Genomic DNA, 23,802 nt, shown 5'->3' with positions numbered 1-23,802 from the left:
AGACTTCGCTTCTAGGTGGGGTACTTTTGGGCAGCACATCTATCCAATTTTATGTGTGGAAGTAATTGAATTGCCCTTGATTTACTGTTTAGTTCTGCCAAGTGAGTATAAGGAGGATAGAGATTGGAGTAGCATGTTCAGAGCATTCAGTTCTCTTAAGGAGTCTCTGAGGACACAGATGATTCATAAAGTATGGCTTTATGTCTTCACGGGGATAAATGGGAGTCCTCAGTTGGGAAAGATGGGAGTATTTCCATTGATGATAGGATTAGAGGTAGATGATGGGAGAACCTGATCTTTACATAACATACCAATTTTACTAAAGCTGTTTTCATTCACTAGATGTACCGTCATATGTGAGAATAGACCTAAACGTTTATGTCATAGCAGTAATGACCTAAGGGTGCATGCACCGTTCATCACAGCGCCACCTAGTGGTCTGTTTTAACTACTGCAAACTTGAGTGTAAATTATAACAGTAGTCATGTTAGATCCTGTGAGGCATGCCGAGTCAAGCGATACTAAGGGTGCGTCTCATTTCTCTGTCTTACCCCTTCCCCTTCACCTCGGTTTTGCGCGTTCATGTGAGGCGAAGTGGTGTCTCAATTCTCAGTTTGATCAAGGGCTAGGGCCAAGGCGTAGGGATACATAGCCCTTGAAACGAAGTGTGATAAGGAGCATACTTGAAAGAGAGGGGTAAACGTTAACCTAGGAATATCTCAGGAGAGCCGGCATCAAGAAGTTTTATTGATAAACGTCGAACTGTCAAGAAGTTACACAAATGAAAGTAACTTTATTTTCTGCAATTTAATTGAAATTATATTATGACACTCAAGTTTTATGATACTTTTATCTATTATACTAAATAAAATGTTCAAGCGGTTTTAATTGAAATGTTTTTGTTTTGAATCGCTAGTTAAGGTGCTAGCTAGCAGCTAAGTTATGCGCTATTTGTTGAGCTCCGCTCAGGCAATCGATACCACAACCTAAGACAACGGCATCTTCTTTGTTTGTCAACGCTTATCTGTTTACGTAGCAGCCAGTTAGCGCAAGGGAAGGTGACGCAAACGGTAATCGAGCAGTGTCTCATTTTTTAGACGAACGATCTGTCTTACCCCTTTCCCCTTTACTCAGTTTCGAGGGGCAAGGGGAAGACGAAGAGAAAGAGGAAGGAGATTGACCCTAAGGCTCTGTCCCAAATGGCACACTTCATGTGGACTTTCAGTCTTCTGGCCTGAAATTGCGCGTGCTCACTTAGTCTACGAGTCCGTAGGGTGTCCCATCTGTCATTTTTACGCTCCGAAGTGTGCTCATCAGTGCCCCCTTTGCACCCTTGATGCGGTCTTCGGCAAAGCCTGCACTGCAGCAGGCTTCGCAAACTTTACCAACCCAGAAGTCCTTGCAAAAGAGCAATCAGAACAATCAGACGATGGAAGGGAGGAGTTTACCCTGATGGGCAACTTCTCTTCCTATTTCCGGCATGAGGCTCAAGTCTGGTGCGCCCTCTTGGACTCGCGTCAAGGGTCCCTAAGGTCTGCACTTCATGATGTCATCAAAGTGTGGACTCTGAGGAGTTTCACAAGTCCAGAGTGTGCTATTTGGAACAGGGCCTAAATGGTTTACGGTCAGCCAATTTGGGTGTCGGACATATTTAATTTTGTCTTTAAGTTCAAGTATTGTTCAAGTATTGCGTATTGTTATGAAACTTGGTATGGTTCATCAGCAACATGTTCTGAGAGAACTAGTGGTCGAGAGATTTGAGGCGATATTTCCACATCGCTTTATCGTATTTACACCAAATTTGGTGGGTGTCATCACAAGCATGACCTGAGGTACCATCCATTGTTTCGGCACAGCGCCACCTAGCTGTCTCAAGTTACGAAAAATAGCTATTTTTGCCTAAAACTAATGCAAACTTAAATCTTAAATCATGCCGGTCATCATGAATGATTCATTTTGTGCCATGTTCGGGTTGACCCCGAGATTGTTGCTTGCCGCTATATTTTTCAAATAGTATTGTTGTTTTTGTTGACACCTGTGAGACAGTGTCAAGTGCAAATCCTACAGATTTACTAGTAGACAATTCATCTCTTGAAGTCTTCACAATTCTCTTTAATGCTTCAGCACTAAATCTCTATTGCAACTATGAATTGGTAGGATTCAAAGTCACAAGCACCCCTCAAAAAACCCACATTATCTCACAAAGTTCTGTGGTATAGTCACGGAATATTTTGCTCATTTATTTGTGTCATTGTCACGGATGTCCGCATTTTTCCGTGTTCGTAACACAGACTTTCTTTTCCGTGTCAGTTTCACGTATTGGTTACTCAATTGTTTTTCCTCTTTTTAAACCATTTTCGCGTGGGTTTGGGGTTAGATTTGGGGTTTGGATGTCACTTTAACTATTGGTTTATACTATTTTTTTTCAGATTTTTACTAATTGTCGCCTAACGTTAGGGTTAGAGTTGGGTTAGGATGTCATTTTATGTTACAGAAAGTCGTTCTAACTCCAAACCCACACGAAAATGGTAAGAAAATAGGAAAAACAATTGAGTAACCAATACGTGAAACTCACACGGAAAAGAAAGTCCGTGGTACGGACACGGAAAAATGCGGAGATCCGTGACAATGACACGGATAAATGAGCAAAATATTCCGTGACTATAACACGGAAATTCGTGAGATCAAGTTGCAAAAAACACCTACCACCTTCACAGTGTCCAAAACATACAGAAATTAAATGTCCTCTAATCTCTCTCCAGTGAAATCCTCGACAACTGTTTGGGAAGATAAATTAAGTGGTAGGTGGGATTTGGGGATTATGATGATTATAGCAAATGGGATTATCTCCACATGCCTATAGGGTTATTAAGTTTTCTGTGTAATTTGACGAAACTGGATCCAGGACTGAAAAATTATTCTGATTTAAAGAGAAGCATTTACCTGCTGGACCCTGAGCCCCAGGTGCACCTTTGGCAGGTGCTGCCCCCATCAGTGAGGAGGAGTCAGCTTCATTTTTCGACTCTGTCTTTTTATTAGAGGTGGAGGCAGGGGATGTAAGAAGCTGAACCTGGGAAAGCACAAGAGGAAGAGAGTTTAATTAATTTCATTCATTCAATATTTCAGTTTCTTTTGTGTTCCTGTAGCTCAACTGGTAAAAGCACTGTAAAAGGTCATAGGTTCCATCCCACGGAATACAGATACTGATAAAATGTATAATATATGAATGCACCGTAAGTCGCTTTGGATCAAAGTGTCTGCCACATTTGAAAATATTAATTTATTTACCCCCCCACACACACACTTATTGTACTGTAGATGGTCAGTGAATATGATACAGGATTTTACACATGCAATAACTGTTGTAATTAAGAAGCTCAAGGAGAAATTCATAACTTTACCTTTGCCTCCAGAGAGCTGACACGATCTGTGAGGGCAGTGATACGACTGCAGTTCAGACAACCTGAAAGGGAAGTTACAGAGAAAGGTGGAGACAGAGACACACAAGCAAATGATAATCAATTAGATATTTTTCTCAATACGATCACTTTTAGCCTTTGTCATAGTTTCTGACCCATAATAAATAAAGCAAGATTCTAAAAAACTAAACCATAAGCAGTTTGAGAAAGTGCAAGAAAGTGCATGTGCAAACTCACAAAGGCCGACATAAGACAACTGTTTACTATTATGACTCAGTTGCATCATTGAGTTTTGGATTTGGGTACGATTTAGAACGGTTCCAGATGAACAAGTCCCCTAAAAGGTCTTTATTAGGCTATTTGAATCTTTATGTAAAAGGGGTGAATTTGAGCATATTTAGTCAGAGTTAGTATAATAGTTTGATTACTTACTAGAGATGTGCTCTGCTGTTTTCCCAAAAGGTTTCAGAAGTAACGCCTGTTTCCGTACAGCCTCCTGAGCAACCAGGTTACTTGATGACCCTGTGCAAAAAATTTCAAAGGTCATGATTAGAAAAGCAGAGATATTTTGATCCAATTCTTAAATCTGCACTTGTTTCCAAATGATTCATTCAAAGAGATTAATAAGAGCACAGAACAGTAGATATGCTGTGTTCACACAGTCAGTGTTTGGGACCCGAAAAGTATTTACTAACAGGTGTGACTGCTCCAAACAGTAATGAAATGAATAATGAATGTATAAACAGGTTAAAAAAAAGTCAAAGCTGTAGTGCAGTTAGCTGTGCCTGGATTTGAGTCTGGCCAAGGTCATTTCCAGATACCATACCCCCTCTTTCACCACTTAAGCTACACATCGGTCGGGCAGAATACACGCGCTATTCGCCTCAAACGCGTCTTCGCCCAAGTTGAAAATATTCGCATGACACAAAGTTAAATCCTGCGAGTAACGTGATGCCCTGCGTTTGGTGTGTACGTAGCATAAGAAACTAGCTGTGTTTCCATTACCGTTCAAATTGCTCCCATAAATCGCAATAAAGGTTTTATGCTCAGGTGAGATGTTTTGTCAGGCAATTCGAAATAGGAATATTTCACAATTTTTTGCATTGACAGGTCACCCGATTTGCGTAAAAGTCACATAATCATTCTTTAAAGAAGGGGCTGTATGTTTGGACAAGACAGAAGAGGTGTGGTCGACTTCATGTGGCATCACAAGAACCTCCAAGTGCCTGACATCAAAAAACCACGAAGCGATTCGGGAGTCAACTGCTCTATATGCATTTCAGTCGCTCTCGCTGTATTATGATGTCATCCGCATGTCGGCCTGCGCAGCCGAACACCACCGTCACCATGGTTTTTGGAATTACTTAGCTCGAGAACACAAAATTACGTATAAAGTGCTATTCAGACGGGATTAGTTTTACATATGGAGGTGGTGTAAAGCCATTTTTATCAGAGCTTCTGGAAGTATAGGTCTCTGCAGAAAACAAAAAAAGGGGTGTTTCCCAATTTTGGGGGATCATTTTCAAACTGGGATCAGACAAAGAGGTGGAAAAACCTATTTCAGGAAAACGCTCCAAAATTGGGAAACAACTCTTTTTGTTCTGCAGAGACCCCAGTCTCGAGCTTCTCAGTGATTTTAGTCCCATCCGAATGCTCCATGTCAGTAATCATTACAGACAATGTCAGTAAAGGTTACGGCGACTTTTACCTTCTGTAAAAAGGTCTGGAGAAATTACCTTAGGTAATACTAATCCAGACCAGCTGTAAATATACACGTACATTTTGTCATTTCCTGTAATTTTGCGTAGTTTTTTCAAATATAGAAGCACTTAAAAAAGCATTCAGTTGCGTTCTAGGCGGCAAGTCAGTCAGTTCCTGCATACCACGACACAAAAAAGGTCAAAATCACTTCTCATAGACACCAAACTTTTTCTGAAACTGATGTTCTCCTCAAACCGATATTAAACACGGTGTTTCCTCCCTGGTCCAATTTTGAGTTTTTCACGTCAACGTCATGTGGCATGTTTGCACATGTGATATTAGAAAGCCATGTAATGTGCACGTGATGATGAGGGAGTTGACGTGCTGCGTAATTGAGTTACCCCTCCCACTTCTGAATGTTTTAATGAGATTTCTAATCGCGTGAGAATTGGCCGTTGATATTACAGATGTCCTGTGGTAAAATTACATTACTCCATCTACCCCTGTAAAACGAATCCCGTCCGAATAGGGCTTTAGTTGCATAACATTTCATAACATCAGCAACAACAGTTAACATCATTAACATACTATTTTGTCAACATTTAGAAAATAACGTTAAAGTTATCTTTAGATCTTTAATGAAAACACAGCTAGTTTCACCTTAACTGTCTGATTCGCCAAGTCAAATCGGATCATTCTGATTGGATGTTCTGTATAGCCGTAGTGTGACAAAGTAGTGACAAAGCAAACAAATAACAAAGTCAAGAGAGAATGCACATAATGCTTGTCTCATTTTATCTATGAATCATTCCAATACAGGAAAATTGTAAAAAGATATGTTTCTTAATACATTATGGATATCTAAATTTGGGTGAGCGAGATTTTGTGTGAACTTGGTAAGCAAGCACTGGTTTTTAGTTTCCCGTTTTGAGTAGGGAACACAAACTCCTGCCAGCTGCTGGTATGGAAAGTTATCTCACTTTGGTGCAGAATAGATGTGCAACTTGGCCGCCGTCCGTCTGGTGTGTCAGGACAACATTGGACCCAGATGCAGCCAGCACGCTTGCAATTGTGCGCTACTTTGTCGTCGTCAGTGTGCCTTTCACAATTACTCTGTCTACGCTTCATTTTCTTCTAAGAAAACGTCAATCTCTAACCTGCGAGTAATGGCAGTAGCGGAAGTCACTATAATTTGGTTTCTCAGACATACATTTAATACATCAATTTTAACCACCAGCACTATGTGCACATTGTTAGAAACCACACAGGTAAAAAAATGACCTGTTTTTTTTCTGTTCGTATCAAATTTGACTCCAAACAGCAGTATGTATTTAACTCCTGGCTACTGCTCTGTATAGGGATAGTTACGCTCTGAAGAGCACTAATAATGCTGCTTCATTCATATCTGCAGAAACAGGAAAGACATTTAGGGGCCTCACTGACAGTAAGCCCACACAGAAACCCTGGCACCAGGTAAGGGCCCACAGGAGTGGGCTAGATCAGGATGTGAAGTGGAAAAGCTAGTATATAAAACATTAGAAACCAATCTTTAGGTAGTATTATACGTCTTCATTTGCTTTCCATCAAATTGTCCTGCTTTAAATTCAATGACAGATTTTTCTTGGTGATCTTGAAGAGAAGGAAGAGGTTACATTTGGTTAAAAGGAGTAGATAGCTCAAATGTAAAAACAATAGTTTCCTTGTGCTGTTTAAATAGGCCTTAGTTCATTTTCCCTTCTCTCTTTCTCTTTTCAAGGTAGTGGGACGTTTAAATAGTCCATGGACCGACCTGTTTCAGATTACGTCTGCAAACCCGTCTCTTATATTAGGCAGTCTGTGGCTAGCTCAGGTGCTCCAGACATAAACAACTGACTAGGTTCAATGCTTCATTACTGGCTAGGGACAGGAAATCTCCATGGCCTCTCTAACGTGGTTTATACCACAGAAGGAGCAGAACCATATCCAACAAAGTGGCACCTGACTCTCTCCCAGACCTGTGGCCAGTTGCATAAACACAGCCGCTAAGTCTGCCCGTCTAGCAAATAGTTAGAGCTAATCAGTCATACTTTTCAGAGTTTAATTAGCTCAAGCTACCTTTTAATGCAACTTACTTAAAGTAATGATCAGTCTTGAGGATAAAAAATAGATGACTAACTTGTAAGACTATTCATTATGCAACTGAGTGAGAGTGAGCAGAAACAGATGTTGTCAACAATGGGCAAAGAGGCGAAACGTGGGTGGTTGCTGAAACACACGCCCACCTAGCTCGACTGTAGTGACGGCAGCAACAATCCACCTGTCACTCAATTGGTCATGCACTTAATTATGCAGAACTTTAAGGAGCGTTTTCCCGGACAGGGTTTAGATTAATCCAGGACTAGGCCTTATATTGGGACATTTAAGAAGTTTTGTTGTGCATCTTGAGACAAAACAATGCCACTGATATATGTTAAGATATGTTAGTGCAAGACATTTTTAAATTTAAGGGATAGTTCACCAAAAAATTAAAATAATGTTATTGATGATTCACCCTCATGTTGTTCCAAACTTGTAAGACCTCCGTTCATCTTCAGAAAACAGTTTAAGATGCGTCTGTTGTGAAGTGCATACGCAAGACTAAAGACACGTGACTGCAGTGACGCGGATGACGAGGTATCTGGTGCGCCCCAGCTGTTTCTTCAATTGTTTTTTTTTGTGTGTTTATAGTCTGAGGGAGATGCACACCGTAAGTTTGAAGGAAAAAAAACTTTGCAAACATGTCTGAGGATAACACGTCATCCGCATCATTGCAGTCACGTGACTTTAGTCTCACGCATGCGCTTCACAACAGACGCTGAAGAGAAGACAATGCTGAATAAAGTCATAATTTTTGTTATTTTTGGACCAAAATGTATTGTTGATGCTTCAACACATTCTAACTGACCCGCTGATGTCACATGGACTACTTTGATGAGATTTTTATTACCTTTCTGGACATGGACAGCATACTGTACGTAGATTTTTAATTAAGGGTCAACAAGGGTTAACATCTTAAACTGTGTTCTGAAGATGAACGGAGGTCTTACGAGTTTGGAACGACATGAGGGTAAGTCATTAATGACATTATTTTCATTTTTGGGTGAACTATCCCTTTAAGGCAGATCAAGCATGCATTTTAGTCTGGGACTAGGATAAGCCCTGTCTCGGAAACCGCCCCAAGGGTTAATATAATTCAAATAGATGAGCTCACCCCCAAAAATTCACCCCCCTCACAGTTGTCATAAGGGGCAAAAATAGCAAAACAGACCAAAACTAAGGACAAAGATGAGACACTTCCATTTTTCGTAGGACTTTGGCTGCCAGGTGTGCAAAATATTTTTCATGTTAAATGAAATTTACTAGGAAAGAGAAAAGTATGGTAACGGTTTTGCAGTTAAACCATGAAACCTTGGGATAAATGTTTCTCTTTGCAGCCTAAAATATCTCTTAATAATTTATTTTGTAAGAGTGTGAATGTGTTTGTGAGATCTCCTCAGTGGCGGTCCTGGCTAGATTTACGCCCTGGGCGAACCATCCCTTGGCCGCCCCCAGAAAAAAAAGAATTACCCCCAAACCCCGCCACCAACATGTATTATTTTGTTATAGATAATCTTAAATACAAAAAGGTAGCAAGAACAGAGAAAAACATGTAATACAGTATAAACACCCACTCATGCACACACACACACGCACGCGCACACACACACAGTTGCTGCTGTGGAAGTATCTGACTCCTCATTTTGGCCAGTGGGTGCTCTAGCTCTAAAATATTTCAGAAGTGCCCCTGAATTTACAATTAAGATAAAATTATGTAAGTTAGATACACTTATTTCACACATGCATCAGTTACTCAATTAAAATGACCTTAACACACATTTTATTAGTATTTGTTAACATCCTATAAACTAAGCATACACTGCAAATTATTTAAAAAGCTATATCACTGTAGCTTACAAAATGCCATGTCAATGTATATTAGAAGTTATTTAAGTTGACACATATAGCGTAAAGCAATAAAAAAATGACACAGTCAGGAGGTCTGTGTGAATTTGCACTTTTTGTTGCACACACAAACTGTGTTGCCTATAGAGTGAATTTAGTTGCATGACATGATGCCTCAATTCTAATAGTTGCTAGTTCAGCAAAACTAAAACCAAATACAATCGCATTCTGTGGCTAATAGCAACATATTAGCAAGAGTGCGAGGCTAATATAAATAGCCTATTTCCTACTGTCACGTCACTCTGTCACTCATAGAAATCGGCATACCTTTATCTTTTGCCCGTTTCTCCTCATCTTTTTTTCTTCTTTTTCTGAACCGGGCAACTGAGATGGCTACTTTGGTCTTTTAATTTGATCCATGATGATGAAGATGAAGACTCGACATCATTAACTTTGCATTACATTTTGCCAACAACAACGTCCGTTTTACCCGTCAATCAACCGGAGTCACGTGACGTGAGTCACGTAAGTTAGATGACTCGTAGGTTCGTAGGTATATGTCTATGTTAATTTTGGGAATGAAAAATACAATTTATTTGGCAGCAGTTTGTGTTGTGTGGCCTCTGGCCTGGGATCAGTCAATCCCTCACTCGCCCCCCTTAAGGCGAGCGAGGGACTTGCAGTTGCAAGTTGATTCCCCGCCCCCCTCACCCGTGCCTTTTCTGAGACGCACACAACTGTGTTTCTCAGCACTAACTTGACATAGAAATGAGCGGTTTTGATATTTTTTTTTTTTTTAGGGCGCTCGTGCGCCCTCACATAGATTGCGCCCTGGGCATTCGCCCACATTGCCCATAGCAAAAACCGGCCCTGGATCTCCTATAATGCATTGCTTTTATTGATGGTTGTGTTTAGTCCAAAATGGTGCCGTCTGCTGTGATTTTGATAGATAGACTTCTCTGTCCAGGGCAAGATAAACATTTTCCCAAGACCAAGTCTACAGGAAAAAGCTGACCTAAACATTTCTAAATGCTAACTGACTTTTATCTCACTTAAAACACACACTAATGGCATTAATACAAATAACTACTTCCCAAGCATCAATATAAATGTTCTCTGTCACAATTCTCAATTCTCTTTTTCATAGATCCATTATTCTGTTATTACACAGGATATGAATCAGTGTTCCTACAGGTCTCATACCTCTTACAAATGAATCAAAATATCCCATCTGTCCTTCTAACCACCCCGGATTTGTAATATATTGTTTGGACTATTAATATACTTCACCTTACAAGTGTCAAGAGTCACGTCAACCTACAAACGTGTTTGAGATTGACCTTTCACCCCTGATTGTGTGCAAATACACAAGAGGGAGAGACACAAGATTTTATCATCAGGTTTTTAATATCCAAGTTCCCCTCGAGTTGGGAAGCAGAGGGGATAGTGAGATCACATTATGTGATCAAGCTGTCTTTGGTGTTAAACTCTAAGGGTTAGGAGACCTTAAAGGGGAAATTTTATGAGACTTTTTTTAAGATGCAAAATAAGTCTTCGGTGTCCCCCAGAGTGTGTATGTAAAGTTTAGCTCAAAATATCCCATAGATAATTTATTATAACATGTTAAAATTGTCACTTTATAGGTGTGAGTAAAAATGTGCTGTTTTGGGTGTATACCTATAAATGCAAATGAGCTGATGAAATGCAAACACTAATGGCCATAATGGTGGTTTGTTGAAATTAAAACTTACAATTATTTTCTCTCTTGTTCTTTCTCTCTGCACTAAATTGCAGTGCCCTGATTGGATAGTGCAGATTAACGGGTGGTATTATTATAATAAGATCCCCTTTCTACGTTACATAGAGAGCAAAGTATGAATGACCTATTTTTACACCTGCTTGCAGAGAATGGTGTACCAAAATAAAGTTACTGGGTTGTTCTTTATCATGTTTTCTAGGTTGATACTAGCACTGGGGACCTGATTATAGCACTTGAAAAAAGGTAAGATTTTCATGATATGTCCCCTTTAAAACAATCATAAGGTCACTTTCTGTAAAAATGTATGGGAAAAAGCTGTTTAGTTTCTGCACTAAAAAATAAAAATGCTAAGTTGATTGCAAGCCATTTTTGGGTAAAATATGGGCATGCCCAACATTTGGTTTTAATTAACGTTCATAGGGGTGGTTTCTCGGACAGGGTTTAGGTTAATCCAGAACTAGACCTTATTTATATTAGGTCATTTAAAAAAAAATTAAAAACATACCTTACAAAAAACAGGTGTGCATTTTAAGACAAAACAATGTCACCGATATATGTTAAAAATATTCAGGAAAATATGTTTTTTAAAGCAGCTCAAACATGCATTTTAGTCTGGGATTAACCCTGTCTGGGAAGCTCCCCAATATGGCAATATAGGAACCAACATTTTATGTTGAAACAACCCAGGGTTAATTTAAAGGTCACATTCTTTTTGATCCCATTTTTAAACCCTAGTTAGTGTGTAATGTTGCTATAATAACATAAATAATACCTGTAAAATGATAAAGCTCAACATTCACTTCCAGGCGATATATTTTCTTTAACAGAATTCCCCTTTAAAGCCTACAGCAAACGGCCGGTTTGGATTACAGCCCTCTACTTCCTGCTTTAATGATGTCACTAGTGCTGGATCCCAAACCGCCTACTTCCATACTATATAGTACGTAAAAAGCGCTACTTTACGTACTATATAGTATGGAAGTAGGCGGTTTGGGATCCAGCATAGAACAGTTTTTTTACTAAACTCCGCCCCCAGGAATACGTCAGTCCCAGCTAAGCTAACGGCAAGCTAAGCTGCTATCGAATCACAACACACTAAACAAGCTACACAATCAGAACTCGTTATGTATTTCTGAAGGAGGGACTTCATAAAACAAGAAAGACATCAGCCCGTTTTTAGGACAGTGAAAACAGCGCTATAGAGATAAGTAAATTGTGTGAAAAATACCGCATTTTTTACACATATTGCGCACTGAAAACACAATCAAAGCTTCAAAAACACAGAAAGAACCTTTAAACCCAGAGGTTGTATTTGCCCATATCTGCCCAATCATGGATTGAAAACCCAACAATTTTAGAGAGTGGTCTTTACTGTGATATGGTTAACACAACATTCATATACTACTGTATTAAAATATCCCAGAGCTGATGGAAGAAAGCATCACCAGAACAAAAAGGGAGACAATTTACTTATTTTTTTCATACATTAAATAAATGATACAACGGTATGAAGTGGGATTTCCTGTTTATCATCTTATATACAAATAGAGATGTTTGTGGAAGGAAGCGCCCAGTGTTTATGTGTGTGTACCTGAGTAATGATGCAGTGTGTAGGCCTACAGATGTGTTCAGATAAGCACTTATTTTGATAAACTGACACACACACACACACAAAACGTTTTGGTTTATATATGGCTTCTGTGACACCCCACCCCAATTTTTTTCAATGTCCCCCAACATCAGGTTTAGAGCAATAGTGTTGGTGAATTATGGGTATGTAGGGGGCCACTATAACTCAAAGGTCTATTGTTTCATACTCAACCTTGAAGTTATTAATGGCCCAAGGTCAGCTCATAATATCGCTTTCCCGATAAAAATAAACCGGTACACAGGACATTGCACAAGTTCATCCTACAGACACACACAAACAAAGGTCAATGTAATTTTTGCCAGGAATGTTCCTAGATCATCGCTTTAATCGTGGTCAACTATAAATTTCCTCTAAAATCAGAAAGAAATATTATGATGATGATTGTGTTCAAGACCTGATCTTCTTATTTATTCCTAAAATCTGATCTGGTTGACAGAAATATTGTTTTAAGAATTTAAAACATGTCATAGTTTTCAAAATCGTAATCATCACTCTCACAAACAGAGACAGACACACACAACTTTTTCACACATAACCCATGGCTATGACTTTTATCAGCCCATAAAGAAATCTCAGTCTCTCTGTAGTTGCAGACTCATGTTTGAAAGATCAGATGTCACTATTCACATTCAGGGTTCCAGACTGCCACCAAACGGTGGCATTTTGCCACCAAAATTTGAAAGTGTGCCACTGAATTTTACATCCAGTCGCACATGTGCGACTAGTAAATTTGACCTTTTTTGTGATGTGACACTGAATTTGAAACAGCACATTGTACTTTCTGCATCTATCATCAAAGTATGTATTAGTAATACAGTGAAAATTAGTAGAAATGTGAATATTTGGTTAGCATGTTGATTTACGGTGTGTGCCCCTAAATTTTTCTGGTTGCGCCCCTAAAATTTTCTGTTGGGGGCTACTGTGCTCCTAGTGAAAAAAGTTAGTCTGGAGCCCTGACATTGCAAGTTAGTTAATTAAGTAATAAATGGAGTGTGATTATGTCTAATATTGTGTTACCTTCCTCCCATTGCTTCACTTTGATAAGTGAATAATCTCATTAGAGACATCAGATGAAAATGCCAAATAATGCTGTCTTGGAGGGTCAACATCTATTAAAAGAGATGCTACATGACCAACGTCAGATCAGTAAAATTAGTCCATGTGCAACTCTCAGTTCCTGATAAGCTGTCCGTTTACAGAGACAATATTTCACAGTGATGACTAAACGTACATAATGGACTGAACATTAAGTCTGCACACTGAACTCTGGCTGATTTAACCACAATAAATGGATAAGAATTGAGGCTGGCCAAGCACACAGCTGTTAGCAAAAACTTAAAAAAGAAAAATTAAGACGACTCCATCCATCTCTGTCAGCGTATAGTGCTGCCATCAGCACCACAGACTCATTAAAGACCAGGTGGTAGTGATGAAAGCAGGTGAGGTACATTATGTGCATATGTCTGGGTATGTGTGTGATGCAGAAGTTAAATTCAGGCTTGCTCTCTTTTCACAGGAAAAACGCCATCTAGAATGTCGACTGAGTCTACAGGGAGCCACTTTTGCTGAGAAAGCAGTCTCTGTATTTTAAGATAGGGTGAGGACCTCAAGTAAGTGTGTGGGAGTCTGTCCGCTACTCTCTCTCTTTCTGTTGAACACAGACTCTATTGTTTCTCAGCTCTCATATAGAAGTGACCACTGGGATTGTGAGGATAAGTGTGTTGTGACATCACTGTATTATAACAGTGCTCATGAATATAAATAAGCTTGTGGTGATATGGACATGTAATCTTTCAAGACCATGTTAGCTAATTAATATTACGATTTCTGTATCGCTGCCCTGTGCAGATGTCTTTGGGCTAGGATCTATGGGTTTGGAGACATTCAAAGCTATTTTGGTAGAAAAGCTACACATTTCTTACACAAACATTCATTCATTCCCTTATGATAATCAGTCCTTCCAGTAAAACGAGTTTTTTTGTGATTGTTGCGGGCGAAAATCCTTGATCTTGTGGCACGTTTTCTTAAAAAATGCGATGGAATATGCGAGATATGTATGCAATTTTATGCGATGAAATTGCGTGAACTTGCAAAAACTGTGAGAACTTGCAAAAACTGTTTGCAGCTTTTCAATGATGCTCACGTCACATAATCACGTCACTTCAAAACTTTTCCAGGGCAACATGGGACATGGCTGCGCTTGTGTGAAGTAAATGCAACATTCTTCAACTTTCTGCTAAGATATATGTGATTTTTGCTACAAAAATGCAATTATGAAATCATGCAAGCCCGCACATTTTGCGCACGGAAATCTGCAATTTATGCTGTGAAAGTGCGGCGTATTTGAAAAAATGCGGTACCCGCATAAATATGTGGACTTTGGCTAATTATGCGTTGAATCATGCGATCGCATAATTGCGTTTTTCTGGAGGGACTGGATAATCAATAAATAAGTTGAAAATAGTAAACCACAAAAAAATGACTTTAGCTGGGTTTACGTAAGGAATAATTGACGACGGGCCATTGAATTATAAGAAAATAATGCACACCAAGGTGGTAATGCAAATAATTCAAAGGACCGGAGTCAATTATTCCGCTTATACCACGATTACCACAAACATTGCTCTGGTGCCTATTTTTAAGACATTTGAAAAATTAGGTGTGCGGTTTACAGAAAAATAATCAACACCCATAGAATATTTCTCAGCCAATCAGAATGCAGCATTCAACAGACCCGTGGTATAAACATAATTAATCTAATGATCTAATTAGTATTAGGTAGGGATGCTCCAATCAGGATTTTTCTTGTCGTCAAGATCGGCCAATACCAAATGCCTGATACTGACTTTTAACTCTTTTTTTTAGATAAAGTAATAGCACAGATGTTGCCTTTGTTATATTATTTATTGAGGTTAGTGCTGCACAATTAATCGCATCGCAATCGCGATGTCAGCCTGTGCGATTATAAGACAGCAAAATGTTGCATTTATATTAAATAAATAAATGTGTGGACTTGTTAACACAAAATTTCTGATAACAGTTTGATGATTTTCTTTGCTGTTTAAAAAAAGAAAGAAAAACGAACAAAAAAGGCAGTGCACGTGTGGCATGCAAGTGTGTGGCGTGCGTCGTCACTTGTGTGTGCGCAGCGCGGAAATACCAGAGCGAAGATGGATGCAGAGGAGATTGACAGTGATTGTCTGTTGTATGGCGGTATTTTGGATTAGTGCTGCCTCACGATTAGTCGCGACTAATCGTTTGCAGAATAAAAGTTTTTGTTTACATAATATATGTGTGTGTACTGTGTATAATAATTATGTATAAATTAATACAAACACATGCATGTATAATTTAAAGAAAAACATATATTTATATAATAAATATTTACATTTATATATAATTTAAATTATATATAAATATAAAACTTTATATGCACATGCGAATATTTCTTAAATATATACATGCATGTGTGTGTTTGAATTTATACATAATTTGTCAGGACTCTGCCTTGAAGTCTTGTTTAATTTGTATTATGTCATGGTGGCAGAGTTCTGGCAGTCCCTGGCCTTGTGTGGAGGTTCATGCCTTGTTTTTGTGTTTGGCATGTACCTCCGGTGTCTTGTCATTTGTCCCCGCTCCCTCGTCCTCCTGCTTATTGTTACTTATCACTTATTCCCATCACCTGTTCCCGCTCGTTATCTTGTTTGGTTTTCTCTATTTAATGTCAGTATATCTTTAGTTCTGTGCAGGTTCATTGTGTTCTGTTGCTGTGTTTCATGTTCCAGTTTAGTCTGGCTATCTAGTGCAAGTTAAGTGTTTAATGTGTTCATGTCGTGTACCCCCTCGTGGGTTTTGTTTTTGTGTAAAAATAAAGTGTTTTCTGTTTTTCCCCGACATCGTCTGCATTTGGGTTCATCCGTCCTGCTAATCCTCACAAATTACTATACACAGTACACCAACATATACCATGCAAACAAAAACCTCTATTCCGCAAACGACCAGTCGCGACTAATCGTGAGGCAGCACTATTTTGGATTTAGAATTACTGACACTGAGCAGTTGCTACATCACATGGCAATTCGAAAACATTTCTAGTTTTACAAATACACAGTTTAGCATTATCACTAAACTGTGTGTGGATTTTCATTAAAACCCATCAAGTTGACTCATGATACCATTTATTATAACCGCAACAGCACATCGCAATATTAGCATCAATAATCGCAATGGGAAAAATTACCCAAATCGTGCAGCCCTAATTGAGGTATATTAATGTTTTTTTAGAGAATCAAATAAATAAGCACAATTATTCATTCTACAAAGAGCAATTTAATATGCCTATAAATGGGCTTATGCCTGTTAAAAGTACAAAAAAATTAAACAATGTACAGTCTTCAGTGTATCAATTAAATATAGATGCAAAACAGTAAAACAGTTCTTCAGTCATGAGCAGAGAGTGATTTTCTCTTTAATATTATTGACAAATTAATTAAGTTGCTGTAGCTTTAAAACGCAAGAGCTCTGCAAGCTGAATGACAAGCTGTGTCTGTGTGCACGCGTCAGGTTTTAAAACGCATGCAAATAAAGAACTTTCGGCATTAAGATGCAATGTCAGCGATAGATGTATGCTGTTTACGCTGTTTGATGGGGATGTGAAGACGCATCGCGCTGTTAGGACCAGAGAGCATCCATATAGTAAATACAAATATATCTCTGTAAAGACAGAGAGAGAAATCCAAATGTGCAGGTTACACATGAGCAACGGGTTGTAAAAATGCTCGCACTGCGTAAAAATGGTCTCAAATTGCACCCGCATTCAGAAGCCCTATGATGAAAAAAGTAAATACAGGGTTCCCACACCTTAGTTTACTTCAAATTTAAGGACCTTTCAAGGACTTTCCAGATCCAATACCCTCAAATTCAAGGACTAAATGTGGGGACACATTTTTAAGAGAGAGCAAGGTTACATTGTGTTACCTTTTAAGATACATTGTTACAGTTGCCTTTCGTGGGAACTCGCGCAGCGTCACTGCGGTGACACTTTGGGGACGCCTCCAGGGTATGTGCATCTGAATGTGTATATCAAATTCAACCAATGGTGACGCTTACCGACAAAGACAGGGGGACGCAGGAAGTGTGGCAAAGAAGACGCAGCGTCTCGTTCCCTTCTCAGGGAACAACAGTTACATACGTAACCCAAGGCATTTTCATGTGTCAAACACAACTATGCAAAAAAGCATTTTGGTATGAATCAATATTCGCATACAGAAGATATAAGCATTTAAAGCGAACAGTTTAGCACGTGCGCTTAAAAAGTCTTTGTATACTAAGAATTTGTAGGTTATTATCCTACACTACACAGGGAATTATATAAATTATATTCTTGCATAAAATTGTTCAAGCACCTGTATCTATGCATGTATATTTTCAAAAACTTCCCAGGGCGTTGAATTTTCCCCCACAGATTCACAAACTTTCAAGGATTTCAAGGACCCGTGTGAACCCTGTAAATAGAAATATCGGTTCATGAGATCGGACGGTCGAGTCATTTAATGTGATAATCGGCCGATACCAATCTACGGCCGATCGATTGGAGCATCCCTAGTATTAGGTTAGAGATTGAATCCAAGATATCAAAACTGAAAAGTCAACATGCTTCTACTGTTCATTGTATTCATGTCACCTTAAAGCTTTAACCTCTGACCGTTGTAAGAATTTTGATTGATCCTGACCAAAAGGTCAGCCCTTCCTGAGAAACAGCATGGACGCCCGAGAATGCAGTGTGTGTGCCCTGTAGGTGCCTGAGGCAGCAGAACATCAAAAGAGAACCTTTTGCAACACAACAACTTTCCTCCAGGACTCACGGCAGGGGACCAAGACCCCCAAAACACCCCTCTCGGGAACCAGAACTTTATCTCGATTACAGGAGACTCCCTGGAGAGTTACACTTGATTTTCAAACACCACATCTCCATACAAATGATGGACCTGCAGACAAATGTCTGACCCCTCTACCCCTCCTTTCCTTGTTACCTCCTCAAACACAGGACAGTTTACAGCACACCAGATGATTATGTGTAAGAAAGGTCATATCAAATGTAAATAACAGTGGAAAATATTCATGTTTCACTTCATTACAAAGGTTTTATCGCGACTGGTACACAGGTCTCATTCTCACATCAATAAAACAAATAGTAAAAGGTTTAATAGAGTTAAGAAAACTTAACTCTACCCAAGGGGCGTACACCCCACTTCAAAGGTATCCAGGACGAGGTGCCTCCCATAGGTCTGTAAGAACCAATCACTGCAAACTTCCATTGATAAATAATGTTTACATAATGTTTATTCTATCTGGGTATATAAGGAGAGCTGACAAACATTTCAGGGAATCTGTAACCAGATATCCCGCACAATTACTGTGTGTCGTCTTTACCAGGTATGAAAGGTTTTTATATTTCCTGTTTGATGTAAATACTATTGGTTTGTATTTGTGCCACATTATATTTGAACAACTGTGAATTGGCTTTGAACTGTGATTTTCTTACCTGGTTAATAAATTGTTATGTTTGACTTTATTCTGTGTTGCTCGGTAAATGTTGACACTGCAAGTAATACCGTTGTATCCGTAGTTACCGTAAGGACAGAAATCAGGCTAGGATCAGCCCAAATCCCAGTTAGATAGTGAATAATACATCAGCTGAGGATTTGTGAGATACGACTAGCAAATTGGCGTTAGTTTAAGTGTACTTAGAAGCGTGGAGGCTGTGTTTCCGTTTAGAGTAACATCTCTGATTACTCTAAATAGGGTAAGTCTCAACCTCTGTTTATTTCAATATTATTCTATTCATTCATTTTGATTAGAAATAATTATTGTAATAATTAAGTGTCACCTCTAAGGGGACTAAATAAAGTATGTTTAAAGTTGAGCACGCAGAGAGCGGCCGCTTAAAAGCGTATAGTCCAACCTCTGGCAGCGACCAACACTGATTCGCTTATGACCGTTGACCAGTATATTAATTATGAGGCCCGTACTAGGATCATGTGCGACTATGAGAACCGAATGAACGAGTGTAATACCAGAGCTTTATCAGAATAAATAAACATCTATCAAAATTATACTATTAGTAAAATAACAACCTATGTAAATATTAATTATGTCTTATTTAATTGGAGTAAGATAAGAGATTAAAGATCAAATGAAGAAATGCATAAATCCATATCTTATTATCTAATGTGAAAGGAAAGACTGAAACGCGCGAGAATCCTTCGCCACGCCTCTGGAGACCGCCATTGGACCAGTGGGTGGTGCCTACCTTACACCGTGATAAATGGTCAATGCAGTAGGACTAGTAGTTACTCTCAGTAAAGTTACTCTCTTATTAGGGCAGAGGTCAATAACCGAGAGAATTTTAGAAATGAAGGGAAAAACGGATTACACTTCAGCCAAAATTCAGATGTATAAGCAGAAACACACACTCACGCACATGACCCACTAAATATACTTGGTTCAGACACGAAACACTTGGAACAGACCAAAGCCAAGCTAGAACAGACGGAGAGAAGGAGTGACGCAGGGAAATGAAGGGGGATGGTGGAGAACTCACCTCCTACATACACACATACATACATACATACATACATACATATATACGTCTCACTTCATCAGTCAACATTCCTGCATGATCACACAAACACACTTAGTCTGGCTTCACACACTTTACACAAACCACATTCAAGCAAGCCTTCAGTCAATCTTACTATTGCTGAAAAAAACAAGGTTGGCTGTCTGAGACAATAGGCAGCAATATTCTTCCTATTCATTTAAGTGTCATTAATGCTCATGGTAGTCTGGCTAAAGAAAATTACCCATAATGCAACAGGGTTCTAACTTGAGGGTTTGTTTAGAGCCCATTCCTTACAGACAGACACTAAAGCAAGACTGTTTCTCAGTCAGTGTGTAACAACCATTATAGTTCCCGCATCAGGTAATCCTCCTTCCCGTAAATGTGCACCTGTCAAACGGTCCAGATGTGCACTTAAACAAAGCCTCTAATCTTCTAAAGGAAAAACTTACTAACGCCTGCTTTTTTTACTGCTTTTTTGTAGATTTCCCCTCATTTTCTCCACCTCAGACCGTGGTAGCTACCCCCAATTAAAGGCTTATTTGCACCAGAAGCAAATATTTGTAGCAAACAAGACTTCAAATCGAAAAAGCAAATTCCTATGTACCAGGACCGTCGCTAATGGAGTGAAAGGTGGCACTAACTCTAACAAAACCATGTGACCGTGTCTGTGAAAACCTAGTTAAAGTTAAGTCTATGTATTTCTAATCAGCCTACATAATGTAAAGAACATTCTGTGAAAATATAACCTTTGTGTCTTTAATATTGACTGAGTAAAGTGAAATCAATGATTGAAATCAGACTTTGACGCTCTAATCTCATATTATGTGACTAAATCCTGTATTTCATAAACATGGCCACATATAGATTTGAAACAACTTGAGAGCTTTGGAAAAAAGCTGCCAAATTCATTAATGTAAATGAGAAATGTAAAATGTATAATGCCGTGTCTTGCTGATTATATACATCAGCTCTGTTTTACACCAGCAACAAGCAGCCCATCGACAGGCCGAACCACATCAGTCCCTGCAATTACGCCTGTGCCGAGCCGCATGTGAAGCTCTGCAAGGACAAAAAAATTCCGGGAGACTCTTCTTCGGGCTTTTCACGTCGCAGTAACACCCTGCTGAATGGAATTAACAACTTTTTCCACAAATCAGTTTTCATCTAACCCTGCAGTAATGGTAAACCTCTAGGGGACACAGTGATATCAAAGTGGCCTTTATTTGAAATTAACTAACAATTGTGACTCTCTGACATCATGTAAACACAGAAAACAAAAGGCTTTGTTTTCTCCAGAGAAAGGAGGTCTGCATGGCCTTCATCTCTTCCTCTTTGTTCAGATTCATCTAGTTTTCCATTCTCAAAATAATGTGACTCACTCTCGTTCTGGTTGCCTATCTTATCTCTGATGATAACCATCAATTGTAAACCTAGATATTTCGGAAGAAAATGTAACCCTTGTGCATTGTTTAAACTCACTACCCTTTCGTGTTGTTAGTGGCTAAAAGGCCACTAAGTTAAACAGCTGTAAAAATATATCAGATGAAATTTTTTTCAAACTACCAAATGTTTTACAAAATTTCATGATTTTAACTCTTTTTTTCTTGCCAAGTTCATAAGTGGTGTCACTGATTTGTAGCCTGGTTAGCCAGACCTACATCAAGATGTAAGGTCTGGCAACTCTTCACACAAACGGCTCAATGCAAGGGGCGGGATATAAGGTTGTCCCTCAAAATGTCTCTGCACGCAATAGGATAGCGCCATGACCAATCAGAGCAAACAACAATCACAAGCGGATTGTGGCTGAGTCCCATGCGTTTCCCCACCAGTGGAGCTAATTGGTATATCAAACTTTTACCGTAACCAGTCGGCAAAACTCCAAACACATCTTTCTTGCTTAAAAATGACTTCAGTAGGGTTATTTGCTCTTCTCTCAAAGAAAAACATAAGTCTAAGTCCTCCAGAGTCGCGGCCAAAGCCGCTTCAAAAGAAAGCTGTTCGCCAGCAGCAGCAGCCATTCTTTGTTTTCAAGTAGGAACCGTCGCAGGCAGCTCTGTCGTCATCATGTTAAGCCCGCCCCACAGACGCTACACACGATGTGATTGGCCTGACCAAATTTTGGTTTTTGGAGCTGTTGAGTGTATTGTGAGTGCCTAGACTAAACCCTGGCAGCAAATATATTTTGCGGCCGCTAGGGTGCGTCTAGATTTCTAGGCTAACTGATTTGGGGAAAAAACACACAAAATGACTGATATTCAATATAAAGTGTAAAGTGATTGTGGACGTGATTTTTTTTCACACACACGCACGCACGCACACATACAATATGCTGTTATACTCCATTAAAAGTTGTTCTATCACTGAAATAATTTTAGAGATATTATTTAAATGTAAAAAACTACATAGTGTTGCTTTAATGGGGCAAAAATGAGGGAGAAAAAATGTAATCTGATGCCGCACAAAAACTAAAAATGCATCAAAGCCAATGTTTTTACTAATCTTTTCTATGCCCAAGACTGTGAAAAAGGTACAAAAAAATCCAGTCCACAATCACTTTTGATATTGAAAATCTGTAATTTTGTGTGTTTTTCCCCAAATTCCACACCACTTGTAAACTTGGCAATTAGAGAGTTAAAATCATGAAATTTTTGTAAACATTTGGTAGTTTTGATCAGTACTGAGGTTGATTAACAGATTTATGCAAAAAAATATATTTATTTATCTGATACATTTTTACAGCCAAAAAAGGCCACTAACAACACGAAAGGGTAGCAAATTTCCCCACATTATATTGTTGAGAAAAATTTCAAAGCATTTTCTTAAAATGTGTGTAAATATAAGATTTGTCACCAAAAATCCTTCCATTTGCTGAAACACAGAGAAACTTGTGGCCAAATTAAGACAAAAAAAGGGCCAAAAATGGCCCCAACAACACATAAGCGTTAAGTGATGCTTGTATGTATACATCTCATTTCTAGGATGTTGCTTTGCGGTTGCTCGGGTGTTTCAAGATAGTTTCTTGGCCTAATTTGTGCAATTCCACTACCTATACACTCCAAAAAAACAAACGGTGCTATATAGAACCAAAACTGTTGCCCTGGATCGCAATCATAGAAGAACCGCTTCTAGCGCCACACAGCACCGGTGAAGCACCAGTGAAGCACCTGTGTAGAACCATATAGGGGCCATATAGCACCACTATAGCACCACATATGGTTCTACAAAGCACTATATGGTTCTACACAGGTGCTTCACTGGTGCTTCACTGGTGCTATATAGCACTAAAAACGGTTCTTCTATGATTACGAGCAAAGAACCACTTTTGGTGCTATATAGCACCGTTTGTTTTTAGAGTGTATGTTAGGGCTGCACGATAAATCGCATGTAATTGTCACGCGCATCTCGTCAGTAAGGCCGGTTCCTTGATTAGAGTTAAATCGCCATCGGCTGCTTTCGGATGGAGCGGAATTAGCTGCACAGAGCCGTAGTTCACTGACAATCGGGGCAATTTTGCATTATCGCGGATGTATCTCATGCGATATGTATGCAATGTGGCCCAGCTTGTCAGTGAACTACGGGACGGCTCTGTGCGGTTGATGCCGCTCCATCTGGGGGCGGCTGATGGCGGTTTAATACTAATCGGGGAGCCGGCATTGCTGACGAGATGCGCGTGATATCGCATGCGATT

At 39.2% G+C, this 23,802-nt stretch overlaps 1 protein-coding gene across 5 annotated transcripts in view; it reads right to left on the bottom strand.

Moving 5' to 3' along the window:
* The window catches only part of emid1 (EMI domain containing 1), a 107,679-nt gene that overhangs the window by 23,023 nt on the left and 60,854 nt on the right, over positions 1 to 23,802 (bottom strand). For all 5 annotated transcript variants that reach the window (XR_008642985.2, XR_008642986.2, XM_055199056.2 and 2 more), the window contains exons 4-6: positions 3,852 to 3,941; positions 3,402 to 3,463; positions 2,944 to 3,070 (exon numbers count right to left, since the gene is read on the bottom strand). Coding sequence is in view for 3 of the 5 variants with exons in the window: in XM_055199056.2 (XP_055055031.2) it covers positions 2,944 to 3,070; positions 3,402 to 3,463; positions 3,852 to 3,941 (279 nt within the window). In the remaining 2 variants the exon portion in view is untranslated. The remainder of the gene's footprint in view (positions 1 to 2,943; positions 3,071 to 3,401; positions 3,464 to 3,851; positions 3,942 to 23,802) is intronic.

This window comes from Misgurnus anguillicaudatus, chromosome 22, assembly GCF_027580225.2.
Source record: "Misgurnus anguillicaudatus chromosome 22, ASM2758022v2, whole genome shotgun sequence".
In the NCBI taxonomy this organism is placed as follows: Eukaryota; Metazoa; Chordata; class Actinopteri; order Cypriniformes; family Cobitidae; genus Misgurnus; species Misgurnus anguillicaudatus.
This window is presented reverse-complemented; position numbering and strand designations above follow the sequence as displayed.